Consider the following 27,011-nt stretch of genomic DNA (forward strand, 5'->3'; position numbering starts at 1 on the left):
GAACATATCCTCTGCAGCAGAGGTAACTCTGGGTCTTCCTTTCCTGAAACTGAGAGACAGTTTCATCATAGTGCTTGATTGTTTTTACAACTGTACTTGAAGAAACATTCAGTTTTTTTAATTTTCCGGATTGACTGACCTTCATGTCTTAAAGTAATGATGGACTGTCATTTCCCTTTGCTTATTTGAGCTGTTCTTGCCATAACATGGACTTGGTATTTTACCAAATAGGGCTATCTTCTGTATACCATACCTTGTCACAAAACAACTGATTGGCTCACACACATTAAGAAGGAAATGAAAATTCCACAAATTAACTTTTAACAAGGCACACATTCCAGATGACTACCTCATGAAGCTGGTTGAGAGAATGCCAAGAGTGTGGAAAGCTGCCATCAAGGTAAAGGGTGGCTACTTTGAAGAATCTCAAATAAACAAATCTAAATCTATGTTATAAAAATGTTTTGGTTACTACTACATGTGTTATTTCATGGTTTTGATGTCTTCACTATTATACTACAATGAAGAAAAAAGTCAAAATAAAGAAAAACCCTTGAATGAGTAGGTGTGTCCAAACTTTTGACTGGTACTGTATGCTTCAGTAAGGTTGGCTTCTTAGCATTCATAGCAATGGTTATCAATTGTACTGCAGAAATAGAACATAAATCACAGAAAATAGATGTTGTAGTGACAGATGTCACTAGATGTTGTAGTGACAGATGTTGTAGTGACAGATGTCACTAGATGTTGTCATGACAGATGTTGTAGTGACAGCTGCAGAGAAGTATTTGGGCATACAAGATCTGATTTCAGAAGAGTTACAGGAGGTGTTGAGTGGTGGTGTCCCGTTCTCCCAGGCCGTTGGTATGGTGCAAGAATAGATAGGGTTTATGTAGTGGAATGGGGTCGTAGATTTTTAATGTGTATGATTAGTTGGAAGTTTTTTAATTTAAAAAAATGTTGTATCACAAAGTATAATGGATTTATATTATAGTTGAGTTGGGGGCGGTAATGCAACATATTGGATGCCACCCGCCATTAAACTCCAACGAAGAAGAAGAAGGGTTCCATATGGAGATTGTGACAGCTGGCTAAATGGCATCCCTTGAGAAGGCAAGAACAAGATGCATGTCAGGGAAGTGTATGATTATCATAAGGAGTTGTATACTTGGAATAAGGAGGAGCAATGGAGTGAAAAGAGAGGCAGAGGAGATCTAAGAGAGAGAGAGGGGGGAAGAGGGTGAGCTTGAGTCTGTCACAAATAGTGGGGAAAAGGGAGATGGTTTGTTAAAGTGGAATGGTAGAAAGTGTAAGTAGAGTGACCTGAAGACAGGAAGAGAAATGGAAGTGAATGAGGTCAAAGTATCGGAGGTGGTAGGTGTGGTGAAGTTCTCGGAGAATGAGCCTTGCACCGAGGGTCAGGATAAAGATGGAGTGAAGTTTTTGGAAAAAGTGGACACTTGCCTTTTGGCTGATCCATTTGTGGTTTCGGGGTGGGTGAAAACAGAGTTGGGTGCTGTGGAGCTGGACCCCCTAGAGCTTCCTTCTACCAGCACGTGCATCGCCCCTCCTCGGCTGCCGAGGTCCTACTAGGTTCCATCCTCCAGTACCTGAGCTCTGAGCCACCCTCAGATGAGTCCATTATACCCGAGGTGGAGAGCACCGGGAACCACACAGAAGCCAAAGACAAGAGCCCATCCAGACGCAAGAGCCTGTCCACCTGCTCCCAAAGAAGCTAATCAAGTGCTGGCAACCCAGATGACCAGTCTCTCTCTCGCCGGGGCAGCCAGAAGCAGGACGACCAACCTCTCTCTCGCCGGGGCAACCAGATGTCAGATGACCAGCCTCTCTCTCTTGAGCTGGACCCCATAGAGCTTCCTTCTACCAGCACCGTGCGTCGCTCCTCCTCGGCTGCCGAGATCCTCCTAGGTTCCGTCCTCCAGTACATTAACTCTGAGCCATCCTCAGACGAGCCCTTTGTACCCAAGGTGGAGACCACCGAGAACCACATAAAAGCCAGAGTCGATAGCCTACCCAGACTCAACAGCCTGTCTTCCAGCTCCCACTTGAGCTTGTCCAGTGCTCTTGCACCTGTGGTGGAGATCACTGAGGACCTGAGCCCTGAGCAAGGCTCAGATGAGGCCGTTGCACTTGAGGTTGAGAGCATTGAGTACTACTCAGACACAAGAGACATGAGCCCACCCAGATGCAAGAGCCTGGCTGCCCGGTCCCGTCGGAGCTCGTCCAGTGTTGTTGGCGAGGATAATCAGAAGTGGTCTTGTGATAATTGTTTGTGTTACTGCTGGTCAGAGGGAGAAGGCGCTCTGCTTTAAACGAATGGAGGCAAGAAATGTGAATTGTTTTGCTCTCAAGAAAAGAGCGCCATTGAAAATAGTGATTACTGGGGTAGCAGTAAATATAAAAGTTGACCAACTGAAGGGGAAGATTCCCGGTGTTTGTGATGCTCGTAATTTGGTACAACGCAGACAGGGTGACGTGAGTGGTGAAAGAGAAAAGTCATTGTCTATTCTTTTGAGTTTTTATGTTGAGTCTTTGCCTGACAAAGTGATGTTAGTATAGATAAGTTATCCTGTATGAGTTTTTGTGCCGAATACATTACGTTGTTACAGGTGTCAAGCTTATGGGCATGTGGCAGCAGTGTGTAGGAGGGTGGTTCCTAGGTGTGAGAAGTATGCAGAGGGGCATGAGACAAAGGAATGTGTAGCATTGGGGATAGTAGTGGTATGTGTTAATTGTATGGGTGCCCATGGGGCTGGGGATCAGGGATGTCCCGTGCGAGAGAGGCGGGTTGAGGAGTGCAGAAGTTGTCATATGCTGAGGCAGTGAAGAAAGTAGAGGAATATGGGTCAAGGGGGAGGGATCCTGAGAGGAGTGGTGTGAGTTGTTGATCTTTACCAGTACAGAGGGATGGATCCTGAGAGGAGTGGTGTGAGTAGTAGATCTGTACCAGTACAGAGGGATAGGCCAACAACTGATATATGTTTCAGTAAGATTGGATGTTTTGCATTTACAGCAATGGTTATCAACTGTATTGCATGTATGGAAAGTAAATCACAGAAAATGTAAGTTGTGGTGGCAGCTGCAGTGAGGTATTTGGGTGTGCGAGACTTGACATCAGAAGAGTTACAGGGTGTGTTAAGTGGTGGTGTCCCATCCTTTCAGGTTGTTGGCCTGAGGTAGAACTAAATATATTTAAATAGTGGAGTAGGGAGATTTTTGGGAGGAATGTACTTTTAGAAGGTAGGGTATTTGTTTATTTGTTTCAAGCAAAGTATAAGGGAGTTGTACTCCAGTCTAGTAGGTGGCGGTAATGCAACAATTATTGGATGCCAACCGCCGTTAAACTTCATCGAAGAAGAAGTCGAAACGCTTTTCACATACTCAGATTCTACTGCACGAAGAGAGGGACAAACTACGGTCGTGTATCATGTTACTTTTTCACAACAAACATTCGGAAAAAGAAGTAGCTATGAATAGGGAATTGTTTTGAACATATTCAATTAATGTAGTTATTATTGATGAAAATGTACTTTGAGTTGTTGTGATTTGTCCTGGATAACGCAAAAAAAAATCGTGTCAACAATCTAGCCAACTTCATAGCCTCCCTCGACAGTCTGCACTACTACTGTAGCTAGCTAAATGTACTTTCCTGGTAGTGTTAAGCTTTTATATGTAAAGACATTGGTTAAGATATCTAGCTAGCTATTAATAAAGTATTATCTAGCTAACTAGCAACTCACCAGAAGACATCCCAAAGATTCGTATGAGATAAATCTTCATCCCTTCGCAAGATGTTTGCAGAGCTCAACAGTATTCTCAATACTAGTCCTGACAGCTTCAAGCCGGTAACCCTAACCTCACCTCTAACCGTAACCAATGTAAACCCCTATGCCTAATCCTAACCTTTGTGGATTTATGTGTGTTTTTTTTACAGGGAGAGTTTATTTTAGTGTCTGACAAACATACAGACGCGTCCTTCCTCATTCACCATTTCCTCTCCTTTTATTTACGAGGTGAGGATTTATGTGAGTGGACTGATGTCTAGTTGACTGATACTTGTCTGTAACACCATGCCCTCTATTGATGTTGACTGTAGTGTTAGGTGAAAAGACAATAATAGAGGGAACAAATGGGGCCAAGTTGTGTACTATGATGCACTCTCATAAGTGGTCAAAAATAAAATCTGTTGAGGCCAGACGAGCTCAGAATTTTTTTGTGTGATTTACAGCGGGCTGTAAGGTGTGTTTCCTGGGTCTTGTGCAGTCCTTCAGTCACTACAGTGCAATCAGTCAACGGTTGGTGAGTAAACTTTCCCCCAGCCCCTCTTATACATACTGTGCAAGTAAATGTGTCTTTACAGTTGTGTATGATTTGCTGTTGCTTGGTGGAGATGTATTAACTACATTTTGTATGGGTTCTTTCATTGTGTTCCATGTTAATCAGGGTGTGAGTTTGACCCAGGCAAGGGAGAAAGGGCAGCTGGTGTTCCTAGAGGGACTAAAGGAATCCTTGGGGGTACTGCTTCAGGGGGAGGCCAGCAAAGGAACCCGGACAATGGACTTCCTCAGGTACCACCTGTCTGTAGTGTTGACTTCGATTAAGCCTACTCCTGGACTAAAAAGCATGTTCATTCAGTGCAGAAGTTCCATTGAAAGTGCTTTTTGGTCCTACAATATCATAGACTTAATCTAGTTCTGGGAATCCAATATGTATTGTTTGACACACTCATACACCTTTTTTTCTGATGTAATCGAAGCAGTTAATGATAGTATGAATCTGAAAATCTCTTCCTGCTTCATTTATCTCCCCCTCTATGTCCCCTTTCTTTCTTTGTCTCTCATCCTTCGCCCCCTCAATCTTTCTCCCTGTCTCTCTGTTCCCTTCCACCTCTCCACAGAGATCCCAGTTCTGGCCTGCGGGGTCTATATGACTTTGTGCGAGACAATGTAAGGGGGGCAGTGGGTGGAGCTGAGGAGTGGGGTCCCCCTGTGCTCCTGGTGGATGACCTCAGTGTGGTCCTGAGTCTGGGGGTCAGTGTTGGGGCGGCGCTGGACTTCAGTCATTACTGCAGAGCCACTGTCTGCTCCGAGCTGCAGGTCAGATAATACAGTATATCACATTTTACATTTACATTTGAGTCATTTAGCGGGCGCTCTTATCCAGAGCAACTTAGTTAGTGCATTTATCTTAAGAGTAAGTACATTTTCCTCAAAGTAGAAAGGGTGGGGGGCTGTGGGATGATTTAAGGTACTCTTTGAAGAGGTAGGGTTTTAGATGTTTTCAGAAGATGGGAAGGGTCTCTGCTGTCTTAGCTCTAGGGGGAAGCTGGTTCCACCATTGGGGTACCAGGACAGAGAAGAGCTTGGACTGGGCTGAGTGGGAGTTGCTCTCCCATAGGGGTGAGAGGGCCAAGAGACCAGAGGAGGCAGAACGGAGTGCTCGGGTTGGGGTGTAGGGTTTGAGCATAGCCTGAAAGTAGAGATGGGCAGTTCCTCTTGCTGCTCCGTAGGCAAGTACAATAATTTTGTAGTGGATGCGAGCTTCGGACGGAAGCTAGTGTAGTGTTCGGATGAGCGGTGTGACATGGGAGGTGCACGCTATCACAAGTTCGCTGTCTCTCCATTGTCTGACTCTGTTCAAATAATCACACACAACAATCACACACATTCCTCTATCTACTATCCCTTTCCCTATTGATCTGCAGGGCAGCATGGTGATGTTGGTGCGATGTGAGGCAGAAGAAGAAGAGGAGAGTGATGATGAAGGCTCAGAGCGGCTCCTGAGGGGCCTTATACACCAGTGCAGCCTCACACTCCAAGTACAGGGTCTTCCCACCGGCTACTGCAGGGACATCCACGGACAAGTCAGATGGATTACATTATTTGTGTGTGTGAGTGAGAGAGTGGAAAAAAAGAGAGAAAGAGATTGCATGTTATATGCAGTAGAAAACTGTTAAGCTGAACCGTACTGTGTGTGTGTGTGTTTCAGGTGGAAGTGTGCTGGCGAGGACAATGTGACAGGCAGCAGGCCCAGAAGAAACTCTTCCAGTACAAGGTCCATGATAAGGGGGCTTCCTTTTTCGCCAGGGGAATGTCCAGTGCAGTCCTTTGAGCCCTCAATGGATCCCTTCTGCCTCCCTTCCCAGTGTTGATTCCCATTCCCTCACCTCTGTCACATGGCTCTCTGGGCTCAACCATAGAGAATGATAGAGACCAAAAGGCTATATTAGCATGGGCAGCTATTGGACCTCCGCCATTTTAAAGTAGTCAACCTTATGGAACTTCCAACTTCATTGGCTGATCCCTCCTGGTGACTGTTGGAATCATGTCCAACTGGGTCATCAGAAGGGATCAGTCAATTGTGAAGAAGAAAATGGACTACTTCAAAATGGAGATGCCTTAATGGAGCTGCCTATGCTGTCATATATGTAATGGCACAGCTACAAAGATGGTCATGATCATGAAACAGGTCGGGATCAGTTTTGAACTGGAGATGTGGTATTGAATTGAACATTGGATTTCTGCTTTAAAACCAACCCAGCACATGCATTGCAAAGCTGACATAGGAAGCCTGGGTGAATAGGTAATTTCTCAAGCAACATGTGAACTGACCTGACTAGGTTGCACGTGTTATACAAAACAATAAACGGCACATTTAAGACCAGTGTAAGAGTTTTTTTGGGCGTTGTTGGTCATGATAGTAAAATACTGTGTGGTTTACAGTAGTAAAACACGTTTTCAATAATATCCAGCGCGTGTCGCTATATCCTCATGCTTTCCTGTCTTGGGTGAAGTAAAGGGTGAGAGGTCGACAATTCACGCTGCTGATGAAAATACACAGTGGTGACATGGTTCTGTTGTTGCAGTCAGTTTTTTCCAGTTAAGTTACTATAATAAGTAGGTTAAGACCGTACACGAATAGCTCCTGGATAGCAGGACCAGCACTCGACGAAGACACGAGAAAGTTATTCAGCCAGGCAAGTCAAGTGTAACGTAGTAGCTAGTTAACTTTGGTGTGTGTTAACTTCGGTAGCTATAATTGACTCGATTAGCCAGCAAAGCGGCCCATAATAATATTTAAACTAGCTAACGAAGTTAGACGGGTAGAACCTAGATTGAAGATATTTTTTTCGATCTAGGGTAGAACTTAACTGTGTTTGGCGGGGGGATGAACGCGGGACTCGCGATTAGGTGGTTTTTGGTAGCTAACGTTATAGCCAGCGAAGTTCGCTTAACTATTAGCTATAAACAGACGATGTCACTGGCATTACTCGGCAAATCGCTAGCTAATGTGATTATCTAATTGCTAGCTGCCTGCCATACTATCAGCGTAAGGTCAACAACCCTGCCTTGCTGTCATGGATACGTTGCTGGTGTTGGTTGGCATCATTCAGCAAAGTGTTAACAAGCATTTACCATATCTGCTAACAGAAGCTAGCTAACGACGTAACGCTTGATTCAAGCGTTGAAGCTGATTTTACAACGTTCCATATTGCAGAATTGTGGATTACCATTGTTTTTGACATTTCAGTTGTATATGGTAATACGAAGGAAGTAAATATTGGCTAGGTAGTGGCATTCAAATTAAGTTGCCCTGCATTCGCTAACGTTAGCAAGCTAAGTAGCACCTGTTAAAGCTAACGCTACTGGTGACTCGTTTGACAGCGCGCCCTCTCGGGAGGCCTGTAAAGTTTGTTCTCATGGAAGAAAACTAACACTAATTATTCACCCATCAAATTAATTACCATTAATCTAAGCATTGGGAAAACTTTCACACAATTGATTTGAATGAGATCACGTGCAGGGATATTTATTGTGTTGCATCACCATCACCACCCTCACCTACTGTGTTCACAGACGAGGGTGACTGTTTCTGAATTATGTTTTAGCAGTAGTACTAACTGTAATTGGTACCAAATTGTGAAATTAAAATGTAAATTTTTTTTCTGTCTGGGGAATTTATATTGTTACAGAGCTTCGCCACACCAGTTGGTTAACGTTGACCAAGTGCAATTTGATTGATCAACAGCTATGCATTAAGTAACTGTGTATTTGGACCTTTGTCACTAAAATTGCTTTGACATTTGAAAACGGTCTGTTTTGTAGGCCTGGCCCAAACTTGTGTACTCTGTCACCTCTGGCTGCATCGCAAATGGCCTAAAACATACTGTTGAGGTGCGAACTTGTTAAGCACATTTGTATTCCTGAACTTATTTAGGCTTGCCATAACAGTGGTTGAGTACTTATTGACTCAAGACATTTCAGCATAAAAAATAAAAAAAACATTTATAAAAATGTCAAAAAACATAATTCCACTTTGACATAATGGAGTATTGTGTAAGAAAAACATATTTCTCTCCAACTTTGTGCACACATTTGTTTACATTCCTGTTAGTGAGCATGTTTTTCTTTGCTAAAATAATCCACCCACCTGACTGGTGTGGCATATCAATAAGATGATTAAACAGCATGATCATTACACAGGTGCACATTGTGCTGGGGACAAAAGGCCACTCTAAAATGTGCAAGTTTTGTCACACCATACAATGCCAAAGATGTCTTAAGTTGAGGGAGCATGTAATTGGCATCCTGACTGCAGGAATGTCCATCAGAGCTGTTGCCAGAAAATTTTATTTGAATTTCTCTGCCGTAAGCACAAGAAGTTCTGTTTTAGAGAATTTGGCAGTATGTCCAACCGGCTTCAACCGCAGATGGCGTCGTGTGGGTGAGCAGTTTGCTGATGTTAACGTTGTGAACAGAGTGCCCCATGGTGGCGATGGGGTTATGGTATGGGCAGGCAAGTTACGGACAACAAACACAATTACATTTTATCGATGGCGATTTGAATGCACAGAGATCCTGTGACGATCCTGAGGCCAATTGTCGTGCCATTCATCCACTGCCATCACCTCATGTTTCAGCATAATAATATACGGCCCCCTGTTGCAAGGATCTGTAATCAATTCCTGGAAGCTGAAAATGTCCCAGTTCTTCTATGACCTGCATATTTACCAGACATGTCACCTGTTGAGCATGTTTGGGATGCTCTAGATCAAGGTGTACGACCGCTTGTTCCAGTTCCTACCAATATCCAGCAACTTCACACAGCCATTGAAGAGGAGTGGGACAACATTCCACAATCAACAGCCTGATCAACTCTATGCGACAGAGATGTCTTGCTGCATGAGGCAAATGGTGGTCACACCAGATACTGACCAGTTTTCTGATCCACACCCTACTACCTTTTTTTTAAGCGTACACTATATATACAAAAGTATGTGGACACCCCTTTAAATTACTGGATTTTGCTAATTCAGCCACAACTGTTTGGTGAAGGAGGAATAATGGTCTGGAGCTGTTTTTCATGGTTTGGGCTAGGCTCCTTAGTTCCAGTAAAGGGAAATATTAACCCTACAGCATACAATGATGTTCTAAATGATTCTGTGCTTCCAACTTTGTGGCAACAGCTTGGGGAAGGCCCTTTCCTGTTTCAGCATCACAATGCCCCTGTGCACAAAGCGAGGTCCATACAGAAATAGTTTGTAGAGATTGGTGTGGAAGAACTTGACTGGCCTGCACAGAGCCCTGACCTCAACCCCATCGAACACATTTTGGATGAATTGGAACGCCGACTCTGAGCCAGACCTAATTGCCCAACATCAGTGCCCAACCTCACTAATGCTCTTGTGGCTGAATGGAAGCAAGTCCACACAGCAATGTTCCAACATCTAATGGAAAGCCTTCCCAGAAGAGTGGAGGCTGTTATAGCAGCAAAGGGGGACCAACTCCATATTAATGCCCTTGATTTTGGATGAGATGTTTGACGAGCAGGTGCCCACATACTTTGGTCATGTAGTGTTTCTGTGACCAACAGATGCATATCCGTATTCCCAGTTGTGAAATTCATAGATTAGGGTCTAATCATTTTATTTAAATGAACTGTTTTCTTTATATGAACTATAACTTGGTAAAATTGTTGAATTTGTTGTATGTTGCATTTTATATATTTTTTGTGTGTGTGTGTGTGTGTATATATATATATATATATATATATATATATATATATGCATGCATACATGCACAGTATTAGGCAAAGTTTGGACACACCTACTCATTCAAGGGTTTTTCTTAATTCTTACTATTTTCTACATTGTATAATAATAGTGAAGACATCCAAACTAGGAAAAAACACATGGAATCATGTAGTAACCAAAGAAGTGTTAAACAAATCCAAATATATTTTATATTTGAGATTCTTCAAAGTAGCCACCCTTTGCCTTTGACAGCTTTGCATACTCTTGGCATTCTCTCAACCAGCTTCATGAGGTAATCACCTGGAATGCATTTCAATTAACAGGTGTGCCTTGTTCAATTGTGGAATTTCTGAACTTCTTAATGTGTTTGAGCCAATCTGTTGTCTTGTGACAAGGTATGGTATACAGAAGATAGCCCTATATGGTAAAATACCAAGTCCATCTTGTGGCAAGAACAACTCAAATAAGCAAAGGGAAATGACAGGCCATCATTACTTTAAGACATGAAGGTCAGTCAATCTGGAAAAGTGCAGTCGCAAAAACAATCAAGCGCTATGATGAAACTGGCTCTGTTTCAGGAAAGGAAGACCCAGAGTTATCATTGCTGCAAAGGATAAGTTCAGTTGAGTAACCAGCCTCAGAAATTGCAGCCCAAATAAATGCTTCAAAGTTCAAGCAACAGACACATCTCAACATCAACTGTTCAGAGGAGACTGCGTGAATCAGGCCTTCATGGTCGAATTGCTGCAAAGAAACCACTACTAAAGGACACCAATAATAAGAAGAGACTTGCACGAGCAATGGACATTATACCGGTGGAAATCTGTCCTTTGGTCTGATGAGTCCAAATTTGAGATGTTTGGTTCCAACTGCCGTGTCTTTGTGAAATAGAGTAGGTGAATGGATGATCTCCACATGTCTGGTTCCAACTGTGAAGCATGGAGGTGTGATGGTGTAGGGGTGCTTTGCTGTTAGTGCTTTTATTTACAGTCGTGGCCAAAAGTTTTGAGAATAACACAAATATTAATTTTCACAAAGTTTGCTGCTTCGGTGTCTTTAGATATTTTTGTCAGATATTACTATGGAATACTGAAGTATCATTACAAGCATTTCATAAGGCTTTTATTGACAATTACATGAAGTTGATGCAAAGAGTCAATATTTGCAATGTTGACCCTTCTTTTTCAAAACCTCTGCAATCCGCCCTGGCATACTGTCAATTAACTTTTGGGCCACATCCTGACGGATGGCAGCCCATTCTTGCATAATCAATGCATGGAGTTTGTCAAAATTTGTGGGTATTTGTTTGTCCACCCGCCTCTTGAGGATTGACCACAAGTTCTCAATGGGATTAAGGTCTAGGGAGGTTCCTGGCCATGGACCCAAAATATTGATGTTTTGTTACCCGAGCCACTTAGTTATCACTTTTGCCTTATGGCAAGGTGCTTCATCATGCTGGAAAAGGCATTGTTCGTCACCAAACTGTTCCTGGATGGTTGGGAGAAGTTGCTCTCGGAGGATGTGTTGGTACCATTCTTTATTCATGGCTGTGTTCTTAGGCAAAATTGTGAGTGAGCCCACTCCCTTGGCTGAGAAGCAACCCCACACATGAATGGTCTCAGGATGCTTCACTGTTGGCATGACACAGGACTGATGGTAGCGCTCACCTCTTCTTCTCTGGACAAGCTTTTTTCCGGATGCCCCAAACAATCGCAAAGGGGATTCATCAGAGAAAATTACTTTACCCCAGTCCTCAGCAGTCCAATCCCTGTACCTTTTGCAGAATATCAGTCTGTCCCTGATGTTTTTCCTGGAGAGAAGTTGCTTCTTTGCTGCCCTTCTTGACACCAGGCCATCCTCCAAAAGTCTTCGCCTCACTGTGCGTGCAGATGCACTCACACCTGCCTGCTGCCATTCCTGAGCAAGCTATGTACTGGTGGTGCCCCGATCCCGCAGCTGAATAAACTTTGGGAGACGGTCCTGGTGCTTGCTGGACTTTCTTGGGCGCCCTGAAGCCTTCTTCACAACAATTGAACCGTTTTCCTTGAAGTTTTTGATGATCCGATAAATTATTGATTTAGGTGCAATCTAACTGCAGCAATATCCTTGCCTGTGAAGCCCTTTTTGTGCAAAGCAATGAAGACGGCACGTGTTGCCTTGCAGGTAACCATGGTTGACAGAGGAAGAACAATGATTCCAAGCACCACCCTTCTTTTGAAGCTTCCAGTCTGTTATTCAAACTCAATCAGCATGACAGAGTGATCTCCAGCCTTGTCCTCGTCAACACTCACACCTGTGTTAATAACAGAATCACTGACATGATGTCAGCTGGTCCTTTTGTGGCAGGGCTGAAATGCAGTGGAAATGTTTTTTGGGGACTCCGTTCATTTGCATGGCAAAGACGGACTTTGCAATTAATCTGATCACTCTTCATAACATTCTGGAGTTTTTGCAACAAAAAAAATGTTGCTTATAAAATGACCTGCTGGACAAAAAAAAGTCAAATATCGACTTATTGACATTTTGTACACTTTCACATTTTCAGACACACTTCTCCCATTCATTCACCTACTGTATGTTTCATGCATGTTGATAACACACAGATCCACACATTCACATTGTATACAGTTTTCTTTTTAAATAAGCAGATATTTTATTCAACTCAGTATGTGAATGTTAAGGAGTTTAGTTTTTTTTCACAATACACTACGTAGGCCCACTAATTTTCTATTTAAATATTCATTGTGTCTCATCACTAAAGCCTTTATGACGGGTCGCTCAACGTTTTCATTGTAGTTTTTGGACCAGGTTTTTGCCATTTTCAATGATATAATAGTGGTTACTGATTGACTGGGCCAGTTTGCTCCCTGTGTGTTTGTAAATTGGTGGCTGTAAATGAGTTGTGTCGCAATAAAGCCTGCAGGCATTAGTCCCAGCTGACATTGACTCAATAATGGTCTGTACAGTTATGGGGCATTAGAGTTGAGGAGCAAGTACTCGGTTCACTATGGGAGAAGTGAGCTGAAATACCATCTTGCTGCTTCTCAATGCAGCCTAAAATCTCTGCATTTATGGTGCTACTTGCCAGGAGTCTTAGCTTTTTTACGTTGGGTTTTAAGACCCCTTACACAGGTGTGGATTATGGCAATGGACTGTATAGGATCCAGTGATGCCTTCAAACTGGGGATTTTAGGAAGCATCGTTAGGAGGTAAGCATTTATTTGGTTTACTTCAGGCACACTCTTTTTCCGAGCAGCATATGATGAAATCTTAAGCCTAGTCTTGTGTAACTCTGTTACCAATTCCTCCATGAGCTAGCAAACATGTTTCTGAGAGAAGTGTGTCTGCACATTTGTTGGAAAATGTAGTCTACCGGTACGCACCATTTCACTTCTATTCATCTTATTTTCATTTCCTGGGAACTTGCAACTAGAAAAACATGTCTACAGTCCACACAGGCTACTATGTAAAGAAGAGGTTTATGGTTTCGAGAGGCATTTTTGTCCCTGACTTTCTCTCACATGTGCTTTTGGAACATAATGACATGCTCTGTTTTGTCAGAAGCTGTATTGTTTGCTGTATGAGTGGTTAAGCAGGTAGGCCTACTGAAGGGGAACTGCTGCCCCCTCCCTGAGCTGGGCTACTGGAATCCACAGTGGCACATGTCTCAAGACTTGGCATCATAAAGTCTCTGTGGTATTGCTGGCTGGGTCCAGTCGTTTTTTTTGTCTTAAAATGCCTCATAGTCTGAGGTATGCACTGACTCACTATCATGTGCAGACTGACTTGACTGCCTGCCTGATGTGTGTACAGAGTGTTACCTGTTAAGTCTGCCTCACCCGTGTAGCTGCAGGATGGAGAGACTAGGGGAAAAGAGGTAGAGAGGGTGGGGGCGTAGACCTGCGAGCGTCGTCGTGGCGTTTCCTATCCCGGATTAACTCACTGACGGAGATGATGTTGAGCACCTGCCAACTCAGGCCTCGCTTTCCTGCACCACAACACCAGGGAATGACCGAGGAGATGGACGCACAGGGCATGATGGGACCTACAAGCTAGATATCAGGTCAATATGTAGAGCAAAGTAGAAATGGGGTGAGTCAAGGCACTCAAGGTCTCTTTGATTAAATTCAACCCTCGGTTTACTCTCTACCCATTGTGTTGGTATGTGTGTTGTGCTGCCTGCTGTGTTTACTGTATATAGAGTATTTATAGTGGAAGATCAAGCCGCTCCAGAGGTAGGCTAAATTCCCCAGAGGAATGTTTCCAGAGTTCTCACACTTTGGCTGTGGTGCCTGAAATAGGACTCTGTTATTTTAAGCCAAGGATCTCCGTGAAACCTTTTAAAATCTGGTGCTTTTGGGGGACAAAGGCCAAACAGGCATGAGAGGCAGCCAAGCTTCCCTCTGAACAGGTACTGGGACAGAAATGCACTTTTTCCAATATCTATGGTGTTTCTGATGGGACAGGGAGTTAGAGGGCTTCTCTTTGGTTTCTGCAGTGTGTGGCCATACAGGGGTTTGAGGTGTTTTGTGTAATAAATTGGTAATAAGGCAGACCCATCCAAAGCAACATGAACACGGGCTACGTTCAGCAGCAGCTGATTATGTGATGAGTATCCTCCAGGGTTGCGGCCAATTCAAATTGAGAAAGTAAAATGGAATTCCAATTCAATAATATAAAAAAATACCTATGTTCATTGCTTTAATTCAAAGCTTTTCCATTCATTCATTTTAAATTCAAATAAATTCCTGAATTGACTGCATTCAATTTGAACCCCAACCCAGGTATCCTCTGAGTTTGTTTTAACCCACACCTCTTGTCTCTGTGGTTCCCTAGGTCCCTGGATGCCCCGCGGCGCTCGGTCCTCGCCCACCCGCGCACGGCGCCCCCCGATGGCCGGCAGCTGACCCCGCCCCCCAGGATGACGGTGAGAGAGCGGCTGCGGGAGAAGATCTCGGCGGCGTTCTACCGCCACGGGCTGCTGTGCGCATCCTATCCGGTGCCCATCATCCTCTTCACCTCCGCCAGTATCCTTGCCTGCTGGTACGTCTGAGGAAGGGATGTGTGTATGGGGAGGGATGTTCTGGGGATGGGCTTTCTGGGGATGGGCATCATCAAGAGATGATGTGAGTTCTTGTACTGCTTTCTCTGAACACGTTCATTTTTGCTATAAGGCAAGTTGTGAAAGGATTGTATCAATTTTTTTATCAACATGGGCAGAGGTGAGATGGTAGGTCAGGAGAAGAGAAGTGGATGGATGAAAGTAAACAACAGAGCTGGGAGAAAAAGGAGCAGACCCTGCAAAACCCAGTCAACTAAATGAAACGGCCGTAGCCATACACATAAATCAGCACTCGGGAACAGAACACACACTTTTCCACCTCAGAGTTCCACATTAGAGGTCAACCCTGTCACAGATGAGAAGTCAGGACACGATGGAACGAATATGGTACAGCATGGAACCGTGGAGGCAGCAGTGCAGTGCCAAAAGCACGGCTGGCTGACGGCTGCACTGAGTGCAGGGAATTAAGGGGGTGGGATCAGAGTTAAAAAGAGAGACACAGCAGAGGGCTGTGAGAAAGTGACCCCTGGAGAATAGGCCTATCTGTGTGTTCCTGGCCCTCCATCTGCCTCCCAGGAGGTGGGGGCTCCTGCTGCAAAACAAAAGCCCTTTGTGGCAGTACAGTGACCTTAGAGAGGGAGGGAGAGCGAGTGGGAGAGAGGGTGTAGTGTCCTCAAAGAGAAATCTGTGTCCCGTGGCCCCGGGCCTAACAGGCTGCCAAAGAACCAGGATGAAAGAGTGTTAAAGCACTTACTGAGCAACACTGTCAGTCACGCCACTATTAAAAAAACACAAGCATTTCGCTACACCCGCAAAAACATCTGCTAAATATGTTTGTGACCAATAAGATTATATTTATTGTACTATACTTTGGAACTATGCAAGCTGCACATATTGATGTGGTGCAGGTCAGGATACTGAGTCAGTGTTTAGTGTGTAGAACACCCAGAAACGTTTCAGTGTGTTCAGTCCTCACATGAAAATCTATTTCCCAATGACCTGTTGGAATCTTCAGGAGGTTTGAAATGCTTTTGCTCATCTTTGGAGGTGGGCTACAACTTCTCAGCAATAGAGCTAGGCCTATACCCTTCTCAGTGGGGTAATAAAATAACACAATTGTAGATTTTCACTCACAAGGTCTGGATATTTATAGAACTAGGTGGCACAGAGATTTTAACTGGCTATGGTTGGCATCATCCAAATGTGTACCTACCTTCATCCCTTTGCTACAGTATTGCCAGGCTGTCATCATCATTTCCGGTCGTGGTAAAGTGTACCCAATGGCCTGACAGAGACAGACAAATGCAGCACTGTCACTCTGGCTGAATTTTGGAGGTGTCCTTGAACGTAATGGGCTTGTTGGTTTTCTTTGTGTGTGTGTGTGTGTGTGTGTGTTTTCTCATTTAAAATTAGTTTGTTTGCAGGGCAAACGGGCCCTAGAAAGTGGGCCTTGAGTGAAGATGATGACAAACTGGGATGAAAGGTTGTAGTTACCTACTCATGCATTAGGGTGGAATTAGTGGGCATTAGTTAGACTCATATTTTAAAAACACACCAGCAGTGGCTTCTTCTTTTTTCTCTCTTACAGACATTCTCACACTCAGGGATGCTTATATACACATACATGTGTTATTATACTGAACAACAATATAAATGCAACATGTAAAGTGTTGGTTTCATGGGCTAAAATAAAAGATTGTAGAAATTCTGTCAAATTTTGTGCACAAATTTGTTTACATCCCTGTTAGTGAGCATTTCACCTATGCCAAGATAATCCATCCACCTAACAGGTGTGGCATATCAATAAGCTAATTAGACAGCATGCTCATTACACAGGTGCACCTTGTGCTGGGGACAATAAAAAGCCACTCTAAAATGTGCAGTTTTTTCACACAACACAATACCACAGATGTATTAAGTTTCGAGGGAGTGTGCAATTGGCCCACATTCTGCTTCTTCACCTGTGGGATCGTCTGAGACCAGCCATCCGGACAGCTGATGAAACTGTGGGTTTGCAGAACCGAAGAATTTCCGCACAAACTGTCAGAAACCACCTCAGGGAAGCTCATATGCGTGCTCGTCATCCTCACCAGGGTCTTGACCTGACTGCAGTTTAGCATCGCAACCAACTTCAGTTGGCAAATGCTCACATTAGATATCCACTGGCATCCTGGAGAAGTGTGCTCTTCACGGATGAATCCCGGTTTCAACTGTACCAGCAGATGCCGTCGTGTTTGCGAGCGGTTTGCTATTGTGAACATGGTGGCAGTGGTGTTATGGTATCGGCAGGCATAAGCTGCGGACAATGAACACAATCGCATTTTATCGATGGTCGATTTCAATGCACAGAGATCCTGAGGCCCATTGTCGTGCCATTCATCCGCTGCAATCACCTCATTTTTCAGTATGATAATGCACAGCCCCATGTCGCAAGGATCTGTACACAATTCCTAGAAGCTGAAAATGTCCCAGTTCTTCCATGGCCTGCATACTCACCAGACATGTCACCCATTGAGTATGTTTGGGATGCTCTGGAACGATGTGTACGGGAGCTTGTACCAGTTCCCGCCAATATCCAGCAACTTCGCAATAGCCTGATCAACTCTATGCTAAGATGTCGTGCTACATGAGGCAAATAATGGTCACACCAGATACTGACTGGTTTTCTGATCCACGCCCCTACCATTTCTTTTAAGGTATCTGTGACCAACTGATGCATATCTGTATTCCCAGTCATGTGAAATCCATAGATTAGGGCCTGAATTTATTTCAATTGACTGATTTCCTTATATGAACTGTAACTCAGTAAAATCTTTGAAATTGTTCCATATTGCAGTTTTATGTTTTTGTTCAGTGTACATACATTTAACTGTAAGGCAATGATCATTTTGGTAGAGGGTGTATATTTTAGTGCTGTGATAAGATTTCGCAATACTCAGGCCTGTAACTAATATTCAGACCCAACTGTCACTTATTCTCTAATCCCATGTTCTCCCATGTCAACGCTCTCTCCCCCCTCTCTCAGTTACCCCCTGCTGCGGCTGCCTCTGCCGGGAACCGGGCCGGTGGAATTCACCACACGGGTCCGAGATTACACCGTTCCTTCCCATGAGCCCCAGGGAGACCTCGGCGAGCAGCCTGACTGGGTAAGACTCATGGTTAAAAGATCACCCCACTTACAGTATCTACATGGCTTGACTGTTGACATGGTACATTTGTAACATCATAATCTTTCAAAATTAAACTAACACCACCAAGTACTATTTGCATTGAATTCTTTGAAATACCAACTGAAAAAGGGACTGTAAAATAACTAACTCATTCGCTTCTCTGACATGTTTTTCAAAACCCTCTATTGCTCTGTTCCTCCAGTATCGGGGTCCTCCGGTGGCCTACATCCAGCCGGTCCTGGTGAAGGCAGCTGTGTCTCCCTGGGACAGTACGCTGGTCCCTGTGGACGTGTTCCGCTCCCCACTGGGCCGTGTATTCAGCCTGCTGGAGGAGATCCGCAACCATGTACACGACGACGGGTATGGGAAACTACACACGCACATCCAATGTCTCTCCCCCACCTTTAGCTTGCTCTATCTTAAAATGCGCCTTGACTTGACCGGACTTACCTCTCATCTTTTTGCAGTTCTGGGATCAGGAGCTTGGAGGCGCTCTGCCTGCAGGTGACGGACCTGTTGCCGGGGTTACGGCGTATGCAGAGAGTGCTGCCGGAGCACGGTTGTCTGCTGGTCTCCCCCGGCAACTACTGGCAGAACCAGCGGGAGCTGTTTGACTCTGACCCCGACCTGCTGAAGACCGTCCACCAGCACGAACCCAAAGGACTGCACACCTCCGCCACACTGAGAGGTAGAGAGGGGAGGAAGGGAGGGAAGGGGTGAGGTAAATGGAGGGCAGAGCAGAGGAAGTATGAGCTAGTGCTCATTGAGCCCCAACCGGAGCGTGTGAGCAGAGCCGCTCATCACTAATGGAGCGGTGCTTGCGCTCGATGTCCTTTCCTCTAAAAACCCGCTCCAAATTCGCTCCATTTATTAAAATCACAATTTAACCAACACCCATCTATTTTTGTGACTACCTGGACCTAGAAATCAAATTGTATTTGTCACATGCGCCAAATACAACAGGTGTAGTAGACCTTACAGTGAAATGCTTACTTACAAGCCCTTAACCAACAATGCAGTTTTAAGAAAAATAAGTGTTAAAGTATTTGCTAGTGAAAAATAACAAATGATTGAAGAGCAACAATAAAATGACAGTAGCGAGGCTATATTTAACTTTTATTTAACTAGGCAAGTCAGTTAATTAAGAACATATTCTTATTTACATTGACGGCCTATATACAAGGAGTACCGGTACAGAGTCAATGTGCAGGGGCACAGGTTAGTCGAGGTAATATGGGTAATATCTACGTGTAGGTAGAGGTAAAGTAACTATGCATAGATAATAAACAGAGAGTAACAGCAGCGTGGGGGTGGGGGGTTCAATGCAAATAGTCCGGATAGCCTTTTGACTTGGGGGTAGCAGCTGTTAAGAAGCCTTTTGGACCTAGACTCGGCACTCTGGTACCGTTTGCGGTGCAGTAGCTGAGAGAACAGTCTATGACTAAGGTGACTGGAGTCTTGGGCAATTTTTAGGGCCTTCCTCTGACACCACCTGCTATAGAGGTCCTGGATGGCAGGAAGCTTGGCCCCAGTGATGTACTGGGCCGTATGTACTACCCTCTGTAGTGCCTTGCGGTTGGAGGCCGAGCAGTTTCCATGCCAGGAACTTATGCAACTAGTCAGGATGCTCTCGTTGGCTGTAGAACTTTTTGAGGATCTGAGGACCCATGCCAACACGACTGTGTTGTTGTGTTTGGATAATGATAGTCATTGGTGATGTGGACACCAAGGAACTTGAATCTCTCAACCTGCTCCACGAGAGCCCGATCGATGAGAATGGGGACGTGCTCGGCCCTCCTTTTCCTGTAGTCCACAATCATCTTTGTCTTGATCACGTTGAGGGAGAGGTTGTTATCCTGGCACCACACTGCCAGGTCTCTGACCTCCTCCCTATAGGCTGTCTCATCATTGGCGTCGGCAAACTTAATGGTGGTGTTGGAGTCGTGCTTGGCCATGTAGTCATGGGTGAACAGGGAGTACAGGAGGGGACTGAGCACGCATCCCTGAGGGGCCCTCATGTTGAGAATCAGCGTGGTGGATGTGTTGTTACCTACCCTTACCAGCTGGGGGCGGCCCATCAGGAAGTCCAGGATCCAGTTGCAGAGGGAGGTGTTTAGTCCCAGGGTCCTTAGCTTAGTGATGAGCTTTGAGGGCACTATGGTGTACCAATTGTTTTTTAAAGTATTGAAACCAAACCATATGGATTTGAATGAAAGGTATTTGAATAAACATGTAAAGGTGAATGTAAGAAGCGAACATAATTTAAAATAGGCTACATGTTATATTAAACAGCATATAAACACTCTAAATAGGTCAGGAGCCAGACAGGGAGCCTAAGAATTAACAAAAATGAATTATTTAGGCTATTATTTCAATTATTTCAAGGCTATAGCTTATAAAGAAATACATGCATTTGTGAATGCGACACCAGGCTGGTAGGAACATAAAGCGCTCAGCATTTAAACAACATTTAGTTGTATTAAATCATTATAGTCTGTTAATTGTACACTTAGGCTGTGACTTACTTATAATTAAAAACAAATTAAATGAAAAAATGCCTTATTACTCTGTCTACAGTGCCTTTTAATAAATGTTTTGAATACACGCCCGTCTGTGTCTTCGTGTGATGGTTCCTGGAGAGGTCAGCAGCAGAGAATTCCCTCTCCACGCTTGCAGAGCAACTGGGGATGCTAAACACCCTTTTGGCCACTCTTGCCAGCCTGAGCTGATATGTTTTAAAAATGTTCTATAGGTAGGCCTAAAGGTTTTTAGGCAAAATAAACCAAGCAAAACGGAAAGCTCCTTGAAAGTGGGAATGTAACATTACCAGGCCTATTGGGCCAAAATATTTATGGACTATTTTATAGATCTCTTCTAAGAGATCAGATTTTTTTTGTTTATAAATACTTTGCTACAATGACACACTTTAGTTATCTATAAACCTTGTTCCTTTCTTTCAGCATGTGCATGTAGTAAGTATACTATCATGCTTTCGGTAAACGTGTCAGATTCCACAATGATTCTGTGGTTGTAGACTCTACATCACCACACTCCCTCTCTTGCTTTCGGTCACCTTTGTTTTGCACCTGTGTGTTTTATCAGTTTCTTTATAAAAATATTTAGTGAACTCCATAGCTATAGCTAAAGCATGGGCATATAGCAACACACAAGTAGACTACAAATACATGCTGGGCTGGACATGCCCTGAGCTCCTGAAGTGAGCGTTACTTTTTTGGAGCGGGCAAGATGGCCGACGCTCCAGCCTTTTGGAAATCTCACTCCGTGCTCCAGTCAAATTGGGCACGCTCCTCACTGCTCACATACACTGGCCCCAACTAGTGTCAGGCAGACTGGTAATGCTGATATTGTTCAATGCTAATTGTGTGTGTGTGTGTGTGTGTGTTAGACCTGCTGTTTGGCGTCCCGGTGAAACACACAGGGGTGAGTCTGTACAGCAGGAAGAGAGTGGTCACCTACACCATCACCATGGTCCTGGGCAGCTACGACGCCAGGTTCCTGTCTAGCCTGCGGGCACGTCTCCGCCAGCTGCACCCCTCGGTGAACTGCAGCCTACGCGAGGACCACATGGTGCATGTGCACTTCAAGGAGGAGATAGGCATGGCCGAGCTCATCCCTCTGGTCACCACCTACATCATACTGTTTGCCTACATCTACTTCTCCACACGTAAGTCTCTGACTGGAGTCTGGGTGCTACGGGGGCATCTCAATAGTTTAGAGGTTCACTTCATCTGCACTGATCTGAAAGAGTTGGCTTAGTTTCAATTAGTTAAAGATGCATCCTTCTTTCCATCCCTCCTTCCTTGAAGTAATGTGTCCCATTACTAAGGCCGGTGGGGGGAAATTGGTTTCAAATGAAATGCTGAAGTCAACTTTCTTGCTTTGGGGGCCCCTCGTTTTCTCTGGGATATTGTGCCCGGTTAAGCCCACAGAGCCAAGACCCAGATTAGTGTGTGTGTTTGACTGAGTCCTAGCCAAGGCTGTTCCTGTCTAGTGCAGGGATAATCCCCTATACAGGAACACTAGACCACCATACGAATCTACCATGATAAGACTCACCAACAATATGCTGACACACACACACACACACACACACACACACACACACACACACACACACACACACACACACACACACACACACACACACACACACACACACACACACACAGTCTACTGTACACAAACCACATTTCAACTAAGAGCTGCATAAACTCTCATGCTCAGAGACATTCTTCTTTGTAGTGTGTGTAGACTCTGTCTATGTTAACTCTTTCCTCTCGGTGTGTGTAAACTCTGTCTATGTTAAGTCTTTCCTCTCAGTGTGTGTAAACTCTGTCTATGTTAACTCTTTCCTCTCAGTGTGTGTAGCCTCTGTCTATGTTAACTCTTTCCTCTCAGTGTGTGTAGCCTCTGTCTATGTTAACTCTTTCCTCTCAGTGTGTGTAAACTCTGTCTATGTTAACTCTACTTCTTCCTCTCTCCAGGTAAGATTGACATGGTGAAGTCAAAATGGGGCTTGGCGCTGGCTGCCGTGGTAACAGTGCTCAGCTCTCTGCTTATGTCTGTGGGGCTCTGCACCCTGTTCGGCCTGACGCCCACACTCAATGGAGGGTAAGAAACACACACACACACACACACACAACAAAAGCATGCCCACACACTTACTAACTCACACACACTCTCACACTAAAATCCCCTGACCATCTCCTGCTCATTGAGCTGTATGGATTACTGTGGGACTGCAGATGTTAATGTACAGTGAGTGGCAGGGGACTGTGTTACCAAGGGCAACAGATGTGGACTTAAAGGGGAGGAGGGATTCTTTAGAGGGCGGGGATAGATATTGATGTGGCGTACCTGGCCAATCACACCCAGCTTATTGGAATGTAGAGGATGGCATGACCATCTCACACCATCCAAATCTCATTGATCAAGATTCCAGGGTCCACACGCACATAGACCTACATACCCACTGTTGTGCATATTGACACAATGGCCACATAACACGCGCATTTAGTCTTTATCTTCTGTGGTGAAGTTTTGTTCCGTACTGACCTCCAACCCTTATCTTCACGTGTCATGATAGCATATCTCTGGTTTACTGTCCGTCAAACCTTGTCTGTCTTCAGTCGTCCCTTCTCTCTTTCTTCATCTGTACTCTTGTCTACTAAATGTCCCATTTCCTATTTTTAACCTGTTTTTTTATTTGTACCACAAACATAATGACAACAATCAAATCAATCAAATTGAAAAACCTGACCTCTCTCCCACCCTAACATCCAAACTTGCATCAATCACCTGATCCACAAATAAGTACTCTGAGAGCACTGGTTACTCAAATGAGATGATGAAGTATTATTCACAACAGCCTTGTAATCATGTTGTCTCTCTCTCTGTCAGTGAGATCTTCCCCTATCTGGTGGTGGTGATAGGGCTGGAGAACGTCCTGGTTCTCACCAAGTCTGTGGTGTCCACCCCTGTTGACCTGGAGGTCAAACTACGTATCGCTCAGGGTAAGAGTGTGTGTGGGTTGGTTCTTCTATCCCCATGAGTCCCCACAAGGATTAGTAAAACAAGGAAAATTATCTTTCCCATGGCCCCATGATGACAAAGGGTGTTTTAAGGTTAGAATTAGGGTAAGGGTCCCTCCTGAGTGGTGTAGTGGTTTAAGGTACTACATCGTGATTGAGGCGTCCCTACAGACCAGGGTTCGATCCCGGGCTGTTTCGCAGCCAGCTGCAACCGGGACACAATTTTCCCAGCGTCGTCCGGGTTAGGGGAGGGTTTGGCCGGCCGGGATGTCCTTGTCCCATTGCGCTCTAGCGACTCCTTGTTGCGGACCGGGCGCATGCACGCTGACTTCGGTTTCCTCCGAAATATTGATGCGACTGGCTTCTGGGTTAAGCGAGCAGTGTGTCAAGAAGCAGTGCGGATTGGCAGGGTTGTGTTTCGGAGGACGCATGGCTCTCGACCTTCGCCTCTCCCGAGACCGTATGGAGTTGCAGTGACGGACAAGACTGTAACTACCAGTTGGATATGACAAAATCGGTATATATATATATGTATGATAATAACAATTGGGGTAAGGGGCTAGGGTTACAGGTTAGAGTTATGATAAGTGTTAGGGGTTAGGGAAAATAAGATTTAGAATGGAAATTAATTTTAGGTCCCCAAGAGGATAGAAGAACAAAACGTGTGTGTGTGTGTGTGTGTGTGTGTGTGTGTGTGTGTGTGTGTGTGTGTGTGTGTGTGTGTGTGTGTGTGTGTGTGTGTGTGTGTGTGTGTGTGTGTGTGTGTGTGTGTGTGTGTGTGTGTGTGTGTGTGTGAGAGTGTGTGTGTGTGAGAGTGAGAGAGAAATCCAAGCATTTGTTAATGTGGTATTGTGTTGTCCCTCTCCAGGCCTTAGTAATGAGAGCTGGTCTATCATGAAGAACATGGCCACAGAGCTGTGCATCATCCTCATAGGATATTTCACCCTGGTGCCTGCTATCCAGGTAACACACACACATCTATCACACACTGGCGTATGAACACAGGTTGACGCACACTTTCATTCACATAGACAGAGTAGAGCATACTGCCACACAACATGCACACACCCACTTTTACTGTGTATGTTTTGAGTGGCCTGCTGTTTATTTCTGTGTTTCCAGGAGTTCTGTCTGTTTGCTGTGGTGGGACTGGTGTCTGACTTCTTCCTTCAGATGTTTTTCTTCACCACAGTTCTTTCCATTGACATCCGACGCATGGAGGTGAACACACACACACCTTTCCTTAGTAATTTACAGCATGGAAGTGAGGTTATAGACACACACACACATTTGCCATGTGAAGGTGAGATCTCTTGAGACGAGTCATTTCCTCAGTCTACAGTGCTCTTTAAAATATTGACAGTCTTTATCCACCTTGTTCCCCTGTTACAGTGATATACACATGCATACTCTAACACTAATTCATACACATGTACTCACATACTTGTTCTCTCATACGTGTTGCACACTCCCACATGCCCACGCTCCCTAAAACTGTCCTCTCACACACAGTTGGCCGATCTGAACCGGCGTCTTCCGGCCGAGGCGGGGATGCCCCTTCCCAAACCGGGCCCCCTGCGCCCTCGGGAGGCGCCTCCTCCCCCACGGCCCTCGCCCCACACCATCACCCTGCAGACGCCCGCCTTCAGGAACCTGCGCCTGCCCAAGAGGCTCCGTGTGGTCTACTTCCTGGCCCGCACGCGTCTGGCCCAGCGCTTCATCATGGTGAGACTGGCTGGAGGCACCTCCTGAAAAGATCGTTTAAGTTAGGGTTGCACGATTCTTTTGGAAAATGCACAGGCTTTTCAGAAATTAGGATTGGAAGACTCCTGATTTCCTTCTTATTCCCGTCTGATTCCGGGAATCTTCCAACTGGATTTTCTGGAATTTTGCGACCCTAGTTTCACTTAGTCCAGTGTTAACAAATGCTCGTGTGAAAGGAGGGTGAGTTAGCACTGGGATAAGAACATGCAGTGTGAAAAAGCCTTGAGGGTGACTGTCTCATGGCCTTTTCACAGAGAGTCAGTCTGTTGGGCCGTCGTGTCTGCGTGTGTTACGATCTGTCTTGCCTGTCAGTATTTGTCTCTGTATGACTGTCTGAACATTTCCAGTACTTCCTTGAAGTAGTCCTCTGTATGCGTTGACATGTCCCTCTATCCCTGTATTATTGTAGGTGGGTACAGTGATCTGGATTGGCATCCTGGCCTACACGGACCCCGCTGGCCTCCGTACCTACCTGGCAGCCCAGGTGTCAGAGCAGAGCCCCCTGGGGGATGGCGGGGCCGGGGGTCTGCCTCCGCACCTGGGAGTAGCCCCGGTCTTCCCTGGACCAGGAGGGGACCCCGCCGGCACCCTCAGTGTCCTCCCCGCCCCCGCTGAACCCACCCCGCTTCCAGAGAACCAGTCCCAGGGCCACCACGGGGCCCCCAGGGAAGGAGTACCCCTGGTGCCCCAGATCAGCTGGGGGGCGGAGGATGAGGAGGGCTGGAGGAGGCTGTCTTTCAGACACTGGCCCTCGCTCTTCAGCTACTATAATATTACTCTGGCAAAGAGGTAGGTCAGGGGAGTTGGAATGAGTTACTGGGTGTATGTGAGCTTATGTGCATAGTGTGTGTGTCACTGTTGACCCTATTTACCATGCTTTTGGGTTAGGTTGAATTCATTGTTTAATGTTAGGAAATGGAATTTTGTTACCTTTCTGTCCCACAGATACATCAGCATCCTGCCTGTCATCCCCATCACGCTCCACCTGAGCCCCCGGGAGGCCATTGAGACACGTCACCCCCAGGACACACGCCACCCCCCGCCGCCCAGCCTCAAAACTAACGACCTGCCCGCAGACCTCACGCTCTACAAGTCAGTATCGACATACTCACACACACACACACACACCAACCTCTATATCCAACTCCTTCAAACTACAGATTGACCAATATTCCCCCTACCACCATCCATGCACTTCATGTTTTTCAAATACACACACACACACACACACACACACACACACACACACACACACACACACACACACACACACACACACACACACACACACACACATACACACACACCCATGCACACACACACCCATGCACAGTGCACACCACTTCAAAGTCCATGCAGGGGAAAGATCAATGTTATAGTAAACGATTATGGCTTCAAGGCCAAGAGAT

General features: G+C 45.2%; 2 protein-coding genes across 4 annotated transcripts in view; both read left to right on the forward strand.

Moving 5' to 3' along the window:
- Positions 1-3,369: 3,369 nt before the first annotated feature.
- Positions 3,370-6,679, forward strand: LOC139405872 (elongator acetyltransferase complex subunit 6). Its single transcript, XM_071148310.1, has 7 exons — positions 3,370-3,866; positions 3,956-4,034; positions 4,250-4,320; positions 4,465-4,589; positions 4,919-5,117; positions 5,726-5,884; positions 6,010-6,679. Exons 1-7 carry the CDS (start codon positions 3,813-3,815, stop codon positions 6,130-6,132), a joined length of 810 nt encoding a protein of 269 aa, XP_071004411.1. The 5' UTR covers positions 3,370-3,812; the 3' UTR covers positions 6,133-6,679.
- Positions 6,680-6,827: 148 nt separating this feature from the next.
- Positions 6,828-27,011, forward strand: part of LOC139392256 (sterol regulatory element-binding protein cleavage-activating protein-like) — a 29,043-nt gene continuing 8,859 nt past the window's right edge. Inside the window, exons 1-13 of one of the 3 annotated variants that reach the window (XM_071140114.1) lie at positions 6,828-6,997; positions 14,891-15,097; positions 18,142-18,262; positions 18,489-18,646; positions 18,754-18,974; positions 21,693-21,971; positions 22,792-22,918; positions 23,708-23,820; positions 24,707-24,801; positions 24,961-25,059; positions 25,351-25,563; positions 26,012-26,391; positions 26,548-26,694. In XM_071140114.1, coding sequence (XP_070996215.1) covers positions 14,976-15,097; positions 18,142-18,262; positions 18,489-18,646; positions 18,754-18,974; positions 21,693-21,971; positions 22,792-22,918; positions 23,708-23,820; positions 24,707-24,801; positions 24,961-25,059; positions 25,351-25,563; positions 26,012-26,391; positions 26,548-26,694 — 2,075 coding nt within the window. In that variant the 5' untranslated portion in view covers positions 6,828-6,997; positions 14,891-14,975. Of the gene's footprint in view, positions 6,998-13,040; positions 13,264-14,372; positions 14,466-14,890; positions 15,098-18,141; positions 18,263-18,488; positions 18,647-18,753; positions 18,975-21,692; positions 21,972-22,791; positions 22,919-23,707; positions 23,821-24,706; positions 24,802-24,960; positions 25,060-25,350; positions 25,564-26,011; positions 26,392-26,547; positions 26,695-27,011 lie in introns of those variants that run through there. The other 2 variants (XM_071140131.1, XM_071140122.1) reach the window with 2 other exon arrangements.

Source organism: Oncorhynchus clarkii, chromosome 3 (assembly GCF_045791955.1).
Source record: "Oncorhynchus clarkii lewisi isolate Uvic-CL-2024 chromosome 3, UVic_Ocla_1.0, whole genome shotgun sequence".
Lineage (NCBI taxonomy): Eukaryota > Metazoa > Chordata > Actinopteri > Salmoniformes > Salmonidae > Oncorhynchus > Oncorhynchus clarkii.

Excerpts from the sequence above, each read along its gene's own strand:
- LOC139405872 (XM_071148310.1), top strand. The coding sequence starts at position 3,813 with ATGTTTGCAGAGCTCAACAGTATTCTCAATACTAGTCCTGACAGCTTC. Across the intron at positions 3,867-3,955 it reads GTCCTGACAGCTTCAAGCCG|GGAGAGTTTATTTTAGTGTC; the intron begins GTAACCCTAACC and ends TTTTTTTTACAG. Across the intron at positions 4,035-4,249 it reads CCTCTCCTTTTATTTACGAG|CGGGCTGTAAGGTGTGTTTC; the intron begins GTGAGGATTTAT and ends TGTGATTTACAG.